This window comes from Ascaphus truei, chromosome 15 (genome assembly GCF_040206685.1).
Source record: "Ascaphus truei isolate aAscTru1 chromosome 15, aAscTru1.hap1, whole genome shotgun sequence".
Classification (NCBI taxonomy): Eukaryota; Metazoa; Chordata; class Amphibia; order Anura; family Ascaphidae; genus Ascaphus; species Ascaphus truei.
The window spans coordinates 45213536-45227608 of record NC_134497.1 but is presented as its reverse complement, the minus strand read 5'-3'; the positions used below and the strand labels follow the sequence as shown (position 1 = coordinate 45227608).

Sequence of the window (14073 nt, the reverse complement as noted above, 5' to 3'; positions counted from 1 at the left end):
AATTGACATAAACACTTACTTGGTAATGGGGAATGAAATACTCTTGATGTCCAGGAGTAGCAGTTCATTCAGTCACACAGGAATTCCGAAATGAACACGAAGCAAAGGGATGAGGCTGCAAGCACCTTTTTAAAGCTAAGGGACCTGGTTTTTAACATTAGCCCCATCCGATTGGCAATGAATTAACTTACACCTATTAAACATTGCCACATAACATGGGAGAGCTGATATCACCCTCCCCTCACAGCTCCAGACATGTGAAGTGGACATTTTGAGTAGCCCCACTTAGGAAACAGGACCCCAAATATCTGGAGTCCGCAGGTCTGGCTGAAGTGACAGTGGACAGACAAAGCTTTGTTCCAAGGTGTTACCTTTTACAAGTGAAATGATTATCACCTCTTTGCTAGACCGGGCTTGCATATTAAGCAGAGGGATTCGTCCTTTTGATCAGCATAAGGTTTAAGCTCTGGTGTTACTTATCCACAGGGGCCTGGAAATGTAGGGCTTCACAAAGGACCTTAATTATTCCCTCCTTCCATATATTTTAGACCTTGTATATTTTTCTGCTATAACTTCATAGGTTACAAAATGTGTGTGCAGCCTTGGCTATATATGCACTGTCACCTCTCCAAAAATGAGCTGGATAGCTTGTTCACCCGCTGAGATATGGGTTAACTGCAGTTCTGACCCTGCAAACCGGGGCCGACAATGGGAGGGAAGGGAACAGGATTATACACACAATATGGTTAACCCTTTCCCTCCTGACATGATTTATACACATGCAGGAATATAACACAGAGCTGCAGGGAGTTGAAGCCTTATTCTGGGGACAAAACAGATGTGACGGGGGAATGCAAGTTATTACCCAACACACATTAACCCCTTGTGTCCCACGCATGATTGAAGGGGCTGCCAGCAGGGGGGGGTGACCCCTTCATTCAGGCCTGGCATAGCCCCCAATCATGACACCCCTCTCCCTGCACATCTCACACACACACATTCCCCTTTTCCCTGCATCAGAAGCTATGTGATTGGTTAAAGCCTGTCACATGGAGAGACCGTTGCTGTAAAAATCAAATTCTACTGACTACAGAGATTTAGGTCGATCCATCGCGCCTACTATAAGCGCATGCGATGGATTCAATGCATTTGTTTTGACGCGACGTCGCCGGCACTATAAGTGCAGCCTTAGTGGCTAGTATTGCTTGGTTAGTTCTTGGTTTGTCCCGCAGGCATAAACAAAACACTATGGCTCAAATACATAAAATTCTGTTAAATTAGAGTTAATATCGCACCCGGGGAAATAATAAACTAACGGGTATTATTACCGCAATTTTAAGGTGGTGTATATCAAGATCGAGGTAATAATTTACTGGGTGAAATATTTAGGCCAATCTCGCGATATTGGAATTAACGCGACCGTTAATGTGTTACATACCGCATTGGGTTAATATTTTTATCATAGGCTTCTATTATTACAGAAACCTATGATCAAAATAACATTAACCCATTTCATGCCTGTGGTTACTAAGGTATACCAAAGGGGTTAATACTTTATTAAAAGAAAACATTAACTAACCCTGTTGACCCAGTTAGTGGCCAGTAAATCATTGCCATTCTAGTCGCTAAGGTAATTATGGGGTTAACCTCTCTCACCCCCACCCCTTAAGGGAAGCCTAACCACCCTCCCCAGGGCAACTACTGCCATCACCCACGTCGCCTACCTCCACCCCCTTTCTAGACTAATGCCCAATATCCCTAATAGGCTAATGGGATTTTAAACATTAACCAAAAATATATACACGTTTAAAACAAAACAAAGAACATTCCAAATAAATTTTACACATTAAGCCATTGATTATCACTGTGGATAACTAGGCCATCTCAATGGGGGGCCCAGATATCCACATTGGCGATAAATGGTTACCCAGTAATAAATGAATACATGAACAATATTAAAATACATGAATAACCAACCGTCATTACCTCAGTGGCTAACCGCTATGGTAATGAAGGGAATTGGTGGATGTACCATGCGATGAAAGCCCTTTTTGGGTGCTGGGATGTCACCTTAAAGGGAGGGAATCCCATTCCTTTTTTTGGAATCACAGTCAATGATATCGTTTTTGTGTTTCCATTGTCCCATCACTATTGTATATGTACTGTGTGTATATATGTATGTATGTATGTATGTATGTATATATGTACCGTATATTCCGGCGTATAAGACGACTGGGCGTATAAGACGACCCCCCCAACTTTTCCAGTTAAAATATAGTGTTTGGGATATACTCGCCGTATAAGACTACCCCTCTTCCAACGCACACACCAACCAAATAAAAATTAAAAAAACATCAGATTTGATTTCAATATACTGTGCCGGCATCATTATGGGCTGGCGCACGGCCACGTTCGGCGCCAGCCCATAATGATGCGCGGAGCAAGACAGGCAAAAGTTAGAATAGGATGTGCCGGCACAGTATATTGAAATCAAATCTGATGTTTTTTTAATTTTTATTTGGTTGGTAGCCTAGCCGCATCTTCCCCTCCCCCTTCCTTTCCCCTCGCGACCCCACACACACAATCACACCACACATTCAATCACAAAACATACACATATCACTATACATATATATACACATACACACACACACACACACACACACACACACACACACATATATATATATATATATATATACACACACACACACACACATATATACACACACACCACTATACATATATATACATATATATATATATGTATATATATATATACACATACATTATATATATATACATATATATATATACACATACATATATATACATACATACATACATACAGCACTATACATATATACACACACACACATATATATATATATATATATATATATATATATATATATATATATATATATATATATATATATATATATATATACAGTATTCGACAAACCTATACATTTGCTCGCCCCGGGCGAGTGGATTTAACCCCCGGGCGAGTAAATATTGGCCCAAGCAGCACACGTTTGGTACTAGGTGGCGAGTAGATTTTTTGGTGATTTGTCAACCACTGTGTATATATATATATATATATATATATATATATATATATATACACACACACACACACACACACACACACACACACACACACACACACACACACACACACACACACACACACACACACACACACAGACACACACACACACACATATATATCACTATACATACATACCACTATACATATATATACACACACACCACTATATACACACACACACACACACATCACTATACACACACACATCATTATACACACACACATCACTATACACACACACATCACTATATATACACACACACACACATCACTATATACACACACACACACACACACACACACACACCTACACCTGTACTGCTTGCTCGGCTCCCCACGCTTCTGAACACTGGAGGAGTAAAGACAGGAAGAGGAGGGCTTGTGTCTGTGTGCAGAGGGACGCCCCGCCCCCTCTGCAAGCACAGGGAAACAGCAGCAGCACAGAGCTTATGCCTGCCACTGCTCTGCTCTGCTCTGCCCCCAGGTTTCGCCGCACAGATGGAAGCCGCGTCTGCCCGCACTTTGCCGGCGTATAAAACGATACCCGGCGTATAAGACGACCCCCGACTTTTGAGAAGATTTTCCAGGGTTAAAAAGTCGTCTTATACGCCGGAATATACGGTATGTGTGTGCCAACAATGCATTTTATTAAACACTAAGATAGATAGATATCAATCTCAGTGTTTAATAAAATGCAATATTTGTATGGGGGAGAATCAGTAACACAAGTAAAGCCTCCTTGTTCCCTAAAATTAAAAAAACCTTTAAACAATTGTATTAAAAAATTAACACAGTTCTGGAATTCACTGGATAATACTGGTATAGCTTAATTAAGTCTGAATAACATCTGTGATGTCAAATACAATAATTGGACATTTGGTTCCTGATTTAACTATGGAGATTTAGCAGAAAGTTGGATCTTCCTATAACTATTAGGGACCTGGTACATGGTGCAGTAACGGGAACACCCGGTGACTGATATGTGAGCTTCTAATGAGACACGTATTCTATTCATTGTACAAACATTTTTTAATTACTGTATACCTTCACAACTGAAACTATCGACTTACTATATATCAAAGGATTTGTAAAAATGTCTGTCACTTTAATTGGTGTTTTGCAGATAGAGATTTCCCTTTAAATCGTTAAATATTAGGATCCACGTTAAATGTATGACCCACTAGATCTACTCTCCCGGCCCTAATGCTGCACATGTTGTGCTAAACCCTTCATTTTTACAATGTACATCTACAGTTTACTTTCATCCTGAGCTTTTTGTGATACGCCAACTTACCTCTCCTGCATGGCCTTTTGTAAGACAGTTTGTGTAACAGTGACTTTTTTGTTTCGTCTAGTACAAAGACCAGCACCAATAATCCACCCATGCCAGCACTGCGAGGTTGCTTTTAGCAGTCAGGATTACCTCCTCAAACATCTGAAGTTCCAACACCCAAATGAGTATATGGAAAAGATGAGGACAGAACAATCTTGCAACATTCCAATAAATATGAAAGAAAATGCATCTTTCAACCAGTCAAGGCAATTAATAAACAATGTAACTGCATCTCATTCCAAAAGATATATATTAGCAGCTGCCACAGGAAAAGATCTTGGAGAAAGTGGGAAGAGTCTGACTTGGTTATCAGACCAGAACCTACAGAAGATGGCACAGACCGGGGAGAGACCGCATGTATGTGGGGAGGGATTAAGTGACTTATTGAGCCTGGACACACACAAGAGGACACACACAGGGGAGAGACCGCATGTATGTGGGGAATGTGGGAAGGGATTTAATCGTTTATCCAACCTGAACACACACAAGGGGGGGGACACAGGGGAGAGACCGCATGTATGTGTGGAATGTGGGAGGGGATTTAGTGATTTATCCAGCCTGAACACACACAAGAGGACACACACAGGGGAGAGACCGCATGTATGTGGGGAATGTGGGAACCAATTTAGTCGGTTATCCAACCTGAACACACACAAGAGGACACACACAGGGGAGAGACCGCATGTATGTGGGGAATGTGGGAGGGGATTTGTTGATATATCCAACCTGATCACACACAAGAGGACACACACAGGGGTGAGACCGCATGTATGTGGGGAATGTGGGAAGGGATTTAGTCAGTCATCCAGCCTGAACATACATAAGAGGACACATACAGGGGAGAGACCGCATGTATGTGGAGAATGTGGGAAGGGATTTAGTGTGTCATCCAGCCTGAACACACACAAGAGGATACACACAGGGGAGAGACCGCATGTATGTGGGGAATGTGGGAAGGGATTTAGTCAATCATCCCACCTGAACACACACAAGAGGACACACAAAGGGGAGAGACCGCATGTATGTGGGGAATGTGGGAGGGGATTTGTTGATATATCCAGCCTGATCACACACAAGAGGACACACACAGGGGTGAGACCGCATGTATGTGGGGAATGTGGGAAGGGATTTAGTCAGTCATCCAGCCTGGTCACACACATGAGGACACACACAGGGGAGAGACCGCATGTATGTGGGGAATGTGGGAAGGGATTTAGTCAGTCATCCAGCCTGAACACACACAAGAGGACACACACAGGGGAGAGACCGCATGTATGTGGGGAATGTGGGAAGGGATTTAGTAAATCATCCAACCTGAACACACACAAGAGGACACACACAGGGGAGAGACCGCATGTATGTGGGGAATGTGGGAGGGGATTTGTTGATATATTCAGCCTGATCACACACAAGAGGACACACACAGGGGTGAGACCGCATGTATGTGGGGAATGTGGGAAGGGATTTAGTCAGTCATCCAGCCTGAACATACACAAGAGGACACACACAGGGGTGAGACCGCATGTATGTGGGGAATGTGGGAAGGGATTTAGTCAGTCATCCAGCCTGAACATACACAAGAGGATACACACAGGGGAGAGACCGCATGTATGTGGGGAATGTGGGAAGGGATTTGGTGACTTATCCAACCTGAACTCACACATGAGGACACACACAAGGGAAAGACTGCATGTATGTGTGGAATGTGGGAGGGAATTTAGTGATTTATCCAGCCTAGTCACACACATGAGGACACACACAGGGGAGAGACCGCATGTATGTGGGGAATGTGGGAAGGGATTTAGTCGGTTATTCAACCTGAACTCACACATGAGGACACACACAGGGGAGAGACCGCATGTATGTGGGGAATGTGGGAAGGGATTTAGTCAGTCATCCAGCCTGAACATACACAAGAGGACACACACAGGGGTGAGACCGCATGTATGTGGGGAATGTGGGAAGGGATTTAGTCAGTCATCCAGCCTGAACATACACAAGAGGACACACACAGGGGTGAGACCGCATGTATGTGTGGAATGTGGGAGGGAATTTAGTGATTTATCCAGCCTGGACACACACAAGAGGACACACAGGGGAGAGACTTTTTGTATGTGGTAAGGGATTTAGTTAGTTATCACATCTGGATGAACATAGGACACACACAGGTGAGAGACCGCATGTATGTGGGGAATGTGGGAACGGATTTAGTCGGTTATCCAACCTGAACACACACATGATTACACACACAGGGGAGAGACCGTATGTATGTGGGGAATGTGGGAAGGGATTTAGTCAGTTATTGTTAGGGACAGTAGAGAAGGCTAGAAGCTGCATTTGTCTTAAACCATCCATTTTGTCTGCACTTGCTAGCTAAAATCATGTAGTCAGCTTTTGCTAAAATACATTTTTTCATGTGGTCAGCTTTTTACCTTTTTAATCAGTTGTAGGTGGCTTGTTCTCTGGGAAGCCGAATCACCCCACATAGCTGCCATGGAAACCAAGGTTATAGATAACGTAGGTAATGAAAAAGTTATGTATTTCAGACAGTGCCTGTCTTGGGACAATTACGCCCCTAGATCACCCCACTAACATGTCTTGCCCCTAAATCACGCCTCTAACCTAAGTTACGCCTCTAACCAATGTTTTCTTTGTTCTGTATAAATATCTTTACCCTATACTAAATAAACTGGAACGGAAGGATTGAAACACTGACTGTGTATTGGTTCTTTCTTTTCCCGGGCCTGTACGTTTTACAAGATCAGAGCTAGAAGTGCCAGGGCGTGGTTCCAAAGCTTCCCGGGAAGTCTGCAGCGTGCGGTGCTGTGTGTGTGTATCCAGTCACAAAGGCCTCCAGCCCTTTTTAAAATTGGCAGGGCAACTCTTTCAGATGGTGTTTGAGAAGTGGAATTCACACCGGTGGTGAGTATATGTGATTTTTATATTGTCTCACCCCCTCTGGGAATTCGTTACCTAAATTGTGACTGTGGATTGGGTTTAAGTCCCTTGATAAAATTGTTCTGGTTTGAGTTCAGATATTTTTGTGCACGACTGGACGGTCATCTCTGATCTGGGTGAACAACCATTGTATATTGTATAAAGCATAAGAATTTTATTTGTCTTTGCTGCTATTGTTTGCCACTATTTTGTTCTTTTTCTTTTAAGTTACTAATGGGAACTAATTTAAGTAAGAAGGACCCTGGAGGTAAGCCAGAGGTTATTAAGTTTTAAACTGACAAAGTTAATAATAAGACCAATCAAGTTATGCCTTGCAAGCGCAAACCTGGGCAGACTCCAAAACAATTTGTTGCGCAAACAGTAGGTGATTTTTACTGCAATCCGTTTGTTGACTGTGTTGCTGGCTGGTCAGAAACTATGAATCTGTTGATCTGTTTCCTATAGAGGGTGCATTTGATGATTTTCATATATCAATGTTGAGAGGCACCTGTCTGAATGATCCGGCGTGGTTTTCTGGTGACCCTGGGTGGAATAAAAAATATATGAGAGAATGTTCTCTGGTATGGGTTAAGCTTGCCCCGTACGGATGTGATGTGGCATCTGAGACTCCAGTCTTTACGGCTCCTCCATCGTATGTAAACTCCCTGTATCCAGTTCTGCCTTTTGCCCCAGCAGCTTTCAGTGATGAAGAGGTTATAATTGCAGCCACCTCTGGTCCCCTTGTGCAGTCAGTTGTGACAGAGGGAAAAGTTTGCCTGTGGAAGTTGTTAGTTCTGTGTCTGACAGCACTCAGAGTAAAACTGTTATGGGTCATTTGGGTGATCCTACGGCTTCTAAATCAGGAGATGAAACAGATTCTGAATGTGGAGAGAGTTATATAACACACAGATGAACACGTCGCTCGCCAAACAAGACAACAAAAAAGCTACCTGGTGCATGGAGGAGGGAATAGCACAGAAAACACACAGATAAATGATCACAGAGGATCACATACAGCCAACAATAACTGCACTCAAAATAGGTCACACTACCAATAATAGTGTCAACTCAATGAAAGCCAGAAGTAGCCTAACCCATAAATGGGGTCAACCGCTAAGGTCACACTAGAGTGCATGAAAATAATAAAGTTTTTATTAAACCAATAATTAAAACCCGACGAATGAACCATAAAAGTACATGAATAAAATCCCCATACGTTGGATGGAGGCAAGAAAAGGTAAGAAATGTGTTATAATGCCTAAATAGCAAAAACAGCAACAATGATGCTGTAATCAGGTATATAGCCACATGTAAGCTGTGCACAAGGCTGTGCAAACATAAGCTCACAATGCAGAGCCTACGGCAGAAAAGCAATACTTATGACCACCAGCAGGATCAAAACAGGCCATACAGCAAGGTAAATATACGACCTGTAAGCATACAGGGTGTGTATGCATGTGCACAGCTGCAGCCCAGGAGAGTAACCAGAGCAGACTTTGCCTCCAGACACCACCGCGTGATCGTCAACGTGCTAACGTCACGCTACCCCGACGTATGTTTCGTGCGTCACCGCGCGCTTTCTCAAGGGGGAGGAGGGAAAACGGGATGGACTGTGTAACCTAATATACCCTCCCCAAACAAGGAGGGGCGGACTACTTGCTCATTGTGGTACTTGGTAGTACAGAGGCAAACAGAGTAGGTAGCGCTGTCTATATATGTGGTGTAACCCTAATGCAGGTATTACCCTAGCATGGGGGGCTGCCTAAACACTAAAACTGACCCCCTGGTCAGTAACAGAACAAAAGAAAAAATATAGTGTTAAAAGGCGCCAGCAGGTAAAGGATATATTCACCAACAGGAAGAAAACCGAAATGGATTCCAGACGGTAGAGATGTGCTTAAAGAAAATGCAAAAAAACACAAAACATAGTGTAATACTGTATGTACAAGAAACAAACAACATATACTATACTAATATTACTTAAAAAATATATATCAGCTGAGATCAAGGGTGGTAAGAATTTTACAACATTTAATAAAATAGTTTAAAAACACTGGACATAAAAAACATATACAAATAATACAATTAATCTAAGACAATAATAAGGACAATTAATATGGGACCCGTGTTCAGCTACACCAGGTGGAGTGCCCACTCACCGGACGAAAATGGTTTGCAAGCGGTGGATATATTGGAGAGTATCCCCTCTCTTTTCAGCTCACACAGCCACTGCACAGGAATCTGGGCCAAGATGATAGTTGCACACGCCAGACCGCGTGTGTTTCTCCCCTGGCTCTCGTTTCTCGTCGCAGCTGGTGATGGATGAAAACGCAACGATTGCGTGCTGCTCACTCAGCTGTTGCACCGGGTTCGGGGCCAAGATTTCAGCTACACACGCTGAACTGCGCGGGCTTACTTCTCCCTGGCACTCCCTCCTCCTCGTGGCTGGTGGCTGGTACACCGCAGCAGATTCGCGATAATTCTGAGTACAAGCTGATGAACAGCTGATTCGTCACGGCACGGGAAGCACCTCCAGGCGTAGTGATTTGAGTCCCACAAATTTACCCTACGCGTTTCGAGAGCGAGCTGCTCTCTTCCTCAGGGGTTCTAAAGATATGACCCATAGTGTCCTCTTATATAGGGGTCCAATTAAGTCCACAAATCACCCTAATTGGTTTCTTGCACATGCGCAATCAATGTTATAGGAAGACTGATGTCCATTTGTCCGCACATGCGCAGTGCAACATAATAACAAAGGAATAACATACAGAGTTAGAATAACGATCTCAGCTGATGAATAAAGAAAAACAATATGTGCTTGTAGCTAATCTATACATAAGCTACAATATGTGACTATACTATAAACCTAACCTACTATATATGTGTACTATAATATATTTATGTGATTAAATATTATAAAATATATATTCTAAAAATGTGTATATAGTGTGAATATTAATAATTATATAAAATGTGAAATTGTGAGTTAATTAATACTATGAAATATATACAACTTATAATAGTGATAATAAATTGGCATATAATGTGCTAATATTATTAATCAAAAGTGTTTATGATAGTGCTTATTTAATAATCGTGATTAATTTAAATAACTCTAACTGAGTGAATTGAAAATGGTGGTATATTAATGAAATTATATATTAAATAATCAAAAATAAAATTATTGAATTTATTTGTGATGCTACAGTGATGGTGCTTGCTTCATCTATCACACATTTTTTGTTACACTTACACTTTATACATTTATACATACAAGACAATAATACATTATAAAATTCAGAATTAAGATTATCTGAAATCACAAGTTTTATACAATAAATTTTATTGTCTCTATGGAAACCATTGATATGAAAGAAAGGAACAAAAACAAGATGGACAAATAACCTTTAGACTTAATTAACCAAAAAGGATTTTAAATTGAAGTCAACGTTGAGGCCTAGTGGGGATAGTGTCTTTAGCTCGTATATCCAATAGGACTCACGTCTCCCCAGTTGGCTCACAGCGTTTCCTCCTCTCCAATTTGGAGTGATAGTTTCAATTGCCATACATTTCAAACCAGTGGGATCTTGATTGTGCACTTGCTGAAAATGATGCGATACGTTGTGCGTTGTTAACCCTCTCTTAATGTTATATATATGTTCATATATGCGTCTTTGGACAGGTCTAGTGGTCATACCCACATATTGCAGACCACATGGACATTCCAATAGGTATATTACAAATGAACTTTTACAAGTGATATGTTGTTGAATAATATAATTTTTGGATGTGTTATTAGATGTATAGTTAGATGTTTTTTTACTATATTTGCACGCAGTACACCTATGACATGGAAAATATCCCTTATTTGTGACTGTATTACGTAACTTTGTTTGTAAGGAAGGGCAGCTTGGGGCTAGTTTGCGTCCGATGTTTGGTGCTCTAGTAAATACAATCTGAGGATGTTCTGGCAAAATGCCTGCAAGTTCTTTGTCTTTTTTAAGAATGGGCCAATATTTTTTAAATATTTTTCTTATATTTGGTGCCATCTGATTGTATTGTGTTATAAAACTAAGATTAGCCGATTTATTTCTATCTTTCTTTTTGTATTGTAGAAGACTAGATCTTTCTATTGCTGCCACTTCAGTTATCGTTTTGTCAAGATCTTTAGACGGATATTCTCTTTCCAGAAATTTTTTCTTTAAATCTACAGCTTGATTTTGGAAAGTTTCAGCACATGAACTATTTCTTTTTAATCTAATAAATTGTCCTTTGGGTATATTCTTAACCCAAGATGGGTTATGGTGACTGCGTGCATGGAGATAATTATTTGCTTGTACTGGTTTAAAGTGAGTTTGGGTTTCTATTTGATTGTTAATTGCCGAAATGAGTAAGTCTAAATATTCTATAGATGTTGGACTAGAATTAAAAGTGAATGTCAAATTATATGTGTTGTTATTCATATATTGTTTGAAGTTTTCTAGGTGCTCTAAAGTGCCTGACCATATAAAAATAATATCATCTATGTAGCGCCGCCACAGGACCAAATCCGCTCCAAATGGGCAACTGGACCATATATGATGTTCTTCCCAGCTACCCATAAATAAATTTGCATAACTGGGAGCGAATTTGGTACCCATGGCGGTGCCACATACCTGTAGATAATATTTGGACATAAAATTAAAAAAATTGTGATTTAAAATAAATTGAATACCAGAAATAATAAATGTTTTTTGATCAGTGGAAATAGCTGGATCTTTGTCTAATGTGTCTGAAATTGCTTTACATCCTTGTGTATGATTTATAACCGTGTATAGAGAGCTGACATCAGCTGTCACAAAATGATAATGTGACTCCCATTGTATGTCCTTAAGGGTCTGCAATATGTGGGTAGTGTCCCTTACATAGGAGGGCAACTGCACAACGTATATTTGAAGTTTATTGTCAATATACTGGGATAAGTGTGAAGTTAAAGATTGTATTCCCGATATTATCGGTCGGCCGGGGGGAAATTGCAGATTCTTATGTATCTTAGGGATAATGTAAAATAAAGGAATACGTGGGTGTAAATTATAAAGAAATTCAAATTCTTGTTTTGTGATGATTTGTTGATCTAAACCTTTAGTGAGGAATTTACAAAGTGATTGTTGATATAGAATAGTGGGGTCAGAGGGGAGGGGTTGATAAGTGGACACATCTCCCAGAATTCTAAGAGATTCTTCGATATAATATGATTTGTCCATAATAACCAACCCCCCCCCTTTGTCAGCAGGTTTTATAATAATCGCATCATTATCCTCAAGTGCACATAAGATTTTTTTATCGTCCACACTGAGATTGTCATGTTTAATTTTGAAATTACGGCTTTGAACTTCAATATCGTCAGTGACCATTTGGGCGAATGTATCCACAAATGGACCACTCACAAATTTGGGGAAGAACGTTGATGGATTTTTGAATGTTTTATTCCTTGGGGATGCAGCAGGGATGGGTAGTTGACTATTTCCATCTGCTCTCGTTAATGCATCCCTAAGAAAATATTTCTTGAGGCATAGCTTTCGTACATAGCGTTGAATGTCTATGTACAACTTAAAGCTATCAGGGCTGGTTACTGGTGCAAAGGATAATCCTTTAGATAGTAAAGTTTTCTCCTTTGCTGTAACTTGATATTTACTAATATTGAATATATTATTATGTGTAGATTTCAATTTTAATGTTTTGTTACCTTTTCCATTCTTTCGCCCTCCTCTCGTTCCTCTAAGGTGTTTTTTCGTTTTTTGTTGTGTGTGTCCCTTGTGGGCCCATCTCTCCCCAATAAGTCCCTTATGGCTTCTTTGGCATTTTTGATGTCCTTGGACTGTCTCCAATCTAAAAAAGAGAACGTTGCCCTCTCTTCTTCACGACTGGAGGCAGTAGGGTGTCGTTCCCTGTCTAAATCAATCAGAGGTTGGTATTTATTATGATGGTTATATTGATCAAAGATATTGTCCATATCTTTCTCTAATTGATTGTGGGAACTAGTAGATGGAATTGGTACACTTTGGGAACTGGTAGTGGTTACTTGCACATTGGATTTAGATGTTTGTCTAACCAAATTGGGTCTCGGTAGTGTATGAGATTTCCTTTGAGGTTTTGGTGACACAAATTGCACTGGCTCATTCACAATAATTTTATTAGTATTACTGGGAATAGTTTTCCTATAAGTGGATGGAATTTTATGGGAATAATCTTTTGTATATTTCTCTTTGTTAAATTTAGATCTTTCAAGATCCTGTTTAGATTTCTTCCAATTTCTATAACATCCAGTGGCGTAATCAATTTTGTCACGTTGAAACTTTACCTGTTTGGAGGCAATAGTTTCATTCTGTAATTTATCCATCTTGTTTTTAATTCTACTCTCTAACATGGGTAACTCACTGTGGTCTTTATATTTTTCAAAATATCCCTTCATATCATTTATTTCCTTATCTAATGATTCAAGACATACTTTACGTTTAGATATTAAAAGACGCATTAATTCGAATGAACAATTGTCAAGGATGCGATTCCATTCAAGAATGAATGTTTCACTTTGAAAATCGTTTGTGGGTTTTTTGAATAATCTTAGCCCACGTGGAATACGTTTTTGTTCCACATATTTTTCTATTGTAATGGCATCCCACAATTGTTTATTCTCATTGATGAGAAG

The 14073-nt window shown here is 40.4% G+C and overlaps 1 protein-coding gene across 1 annotated transcript in view; it reads left to right on the top strand.

Moving 5' to 3' along the window:
• LOC142466894 (uncharacterized) overlaps positions 1-14073 on the top strand; it is a 58904-nt gene that overhangs the window by 25476 nt on the left and 19355 nt on the right. Inside the window, exon 3 of the mRNA XM_075572486.1 lies at positions 4471-7370. Within this exon, the coding sequence (XP_075428601.1) occupies positions 4578-6569 (1992 nt within the window). The 5' untranslated portion in view covers positions 4471-4577 and the 3' untranslated portion in view covers positions 6570-7370. The remainder of the gene's footprint in view (positions 1-4470; positions 7371-14073) is intronic.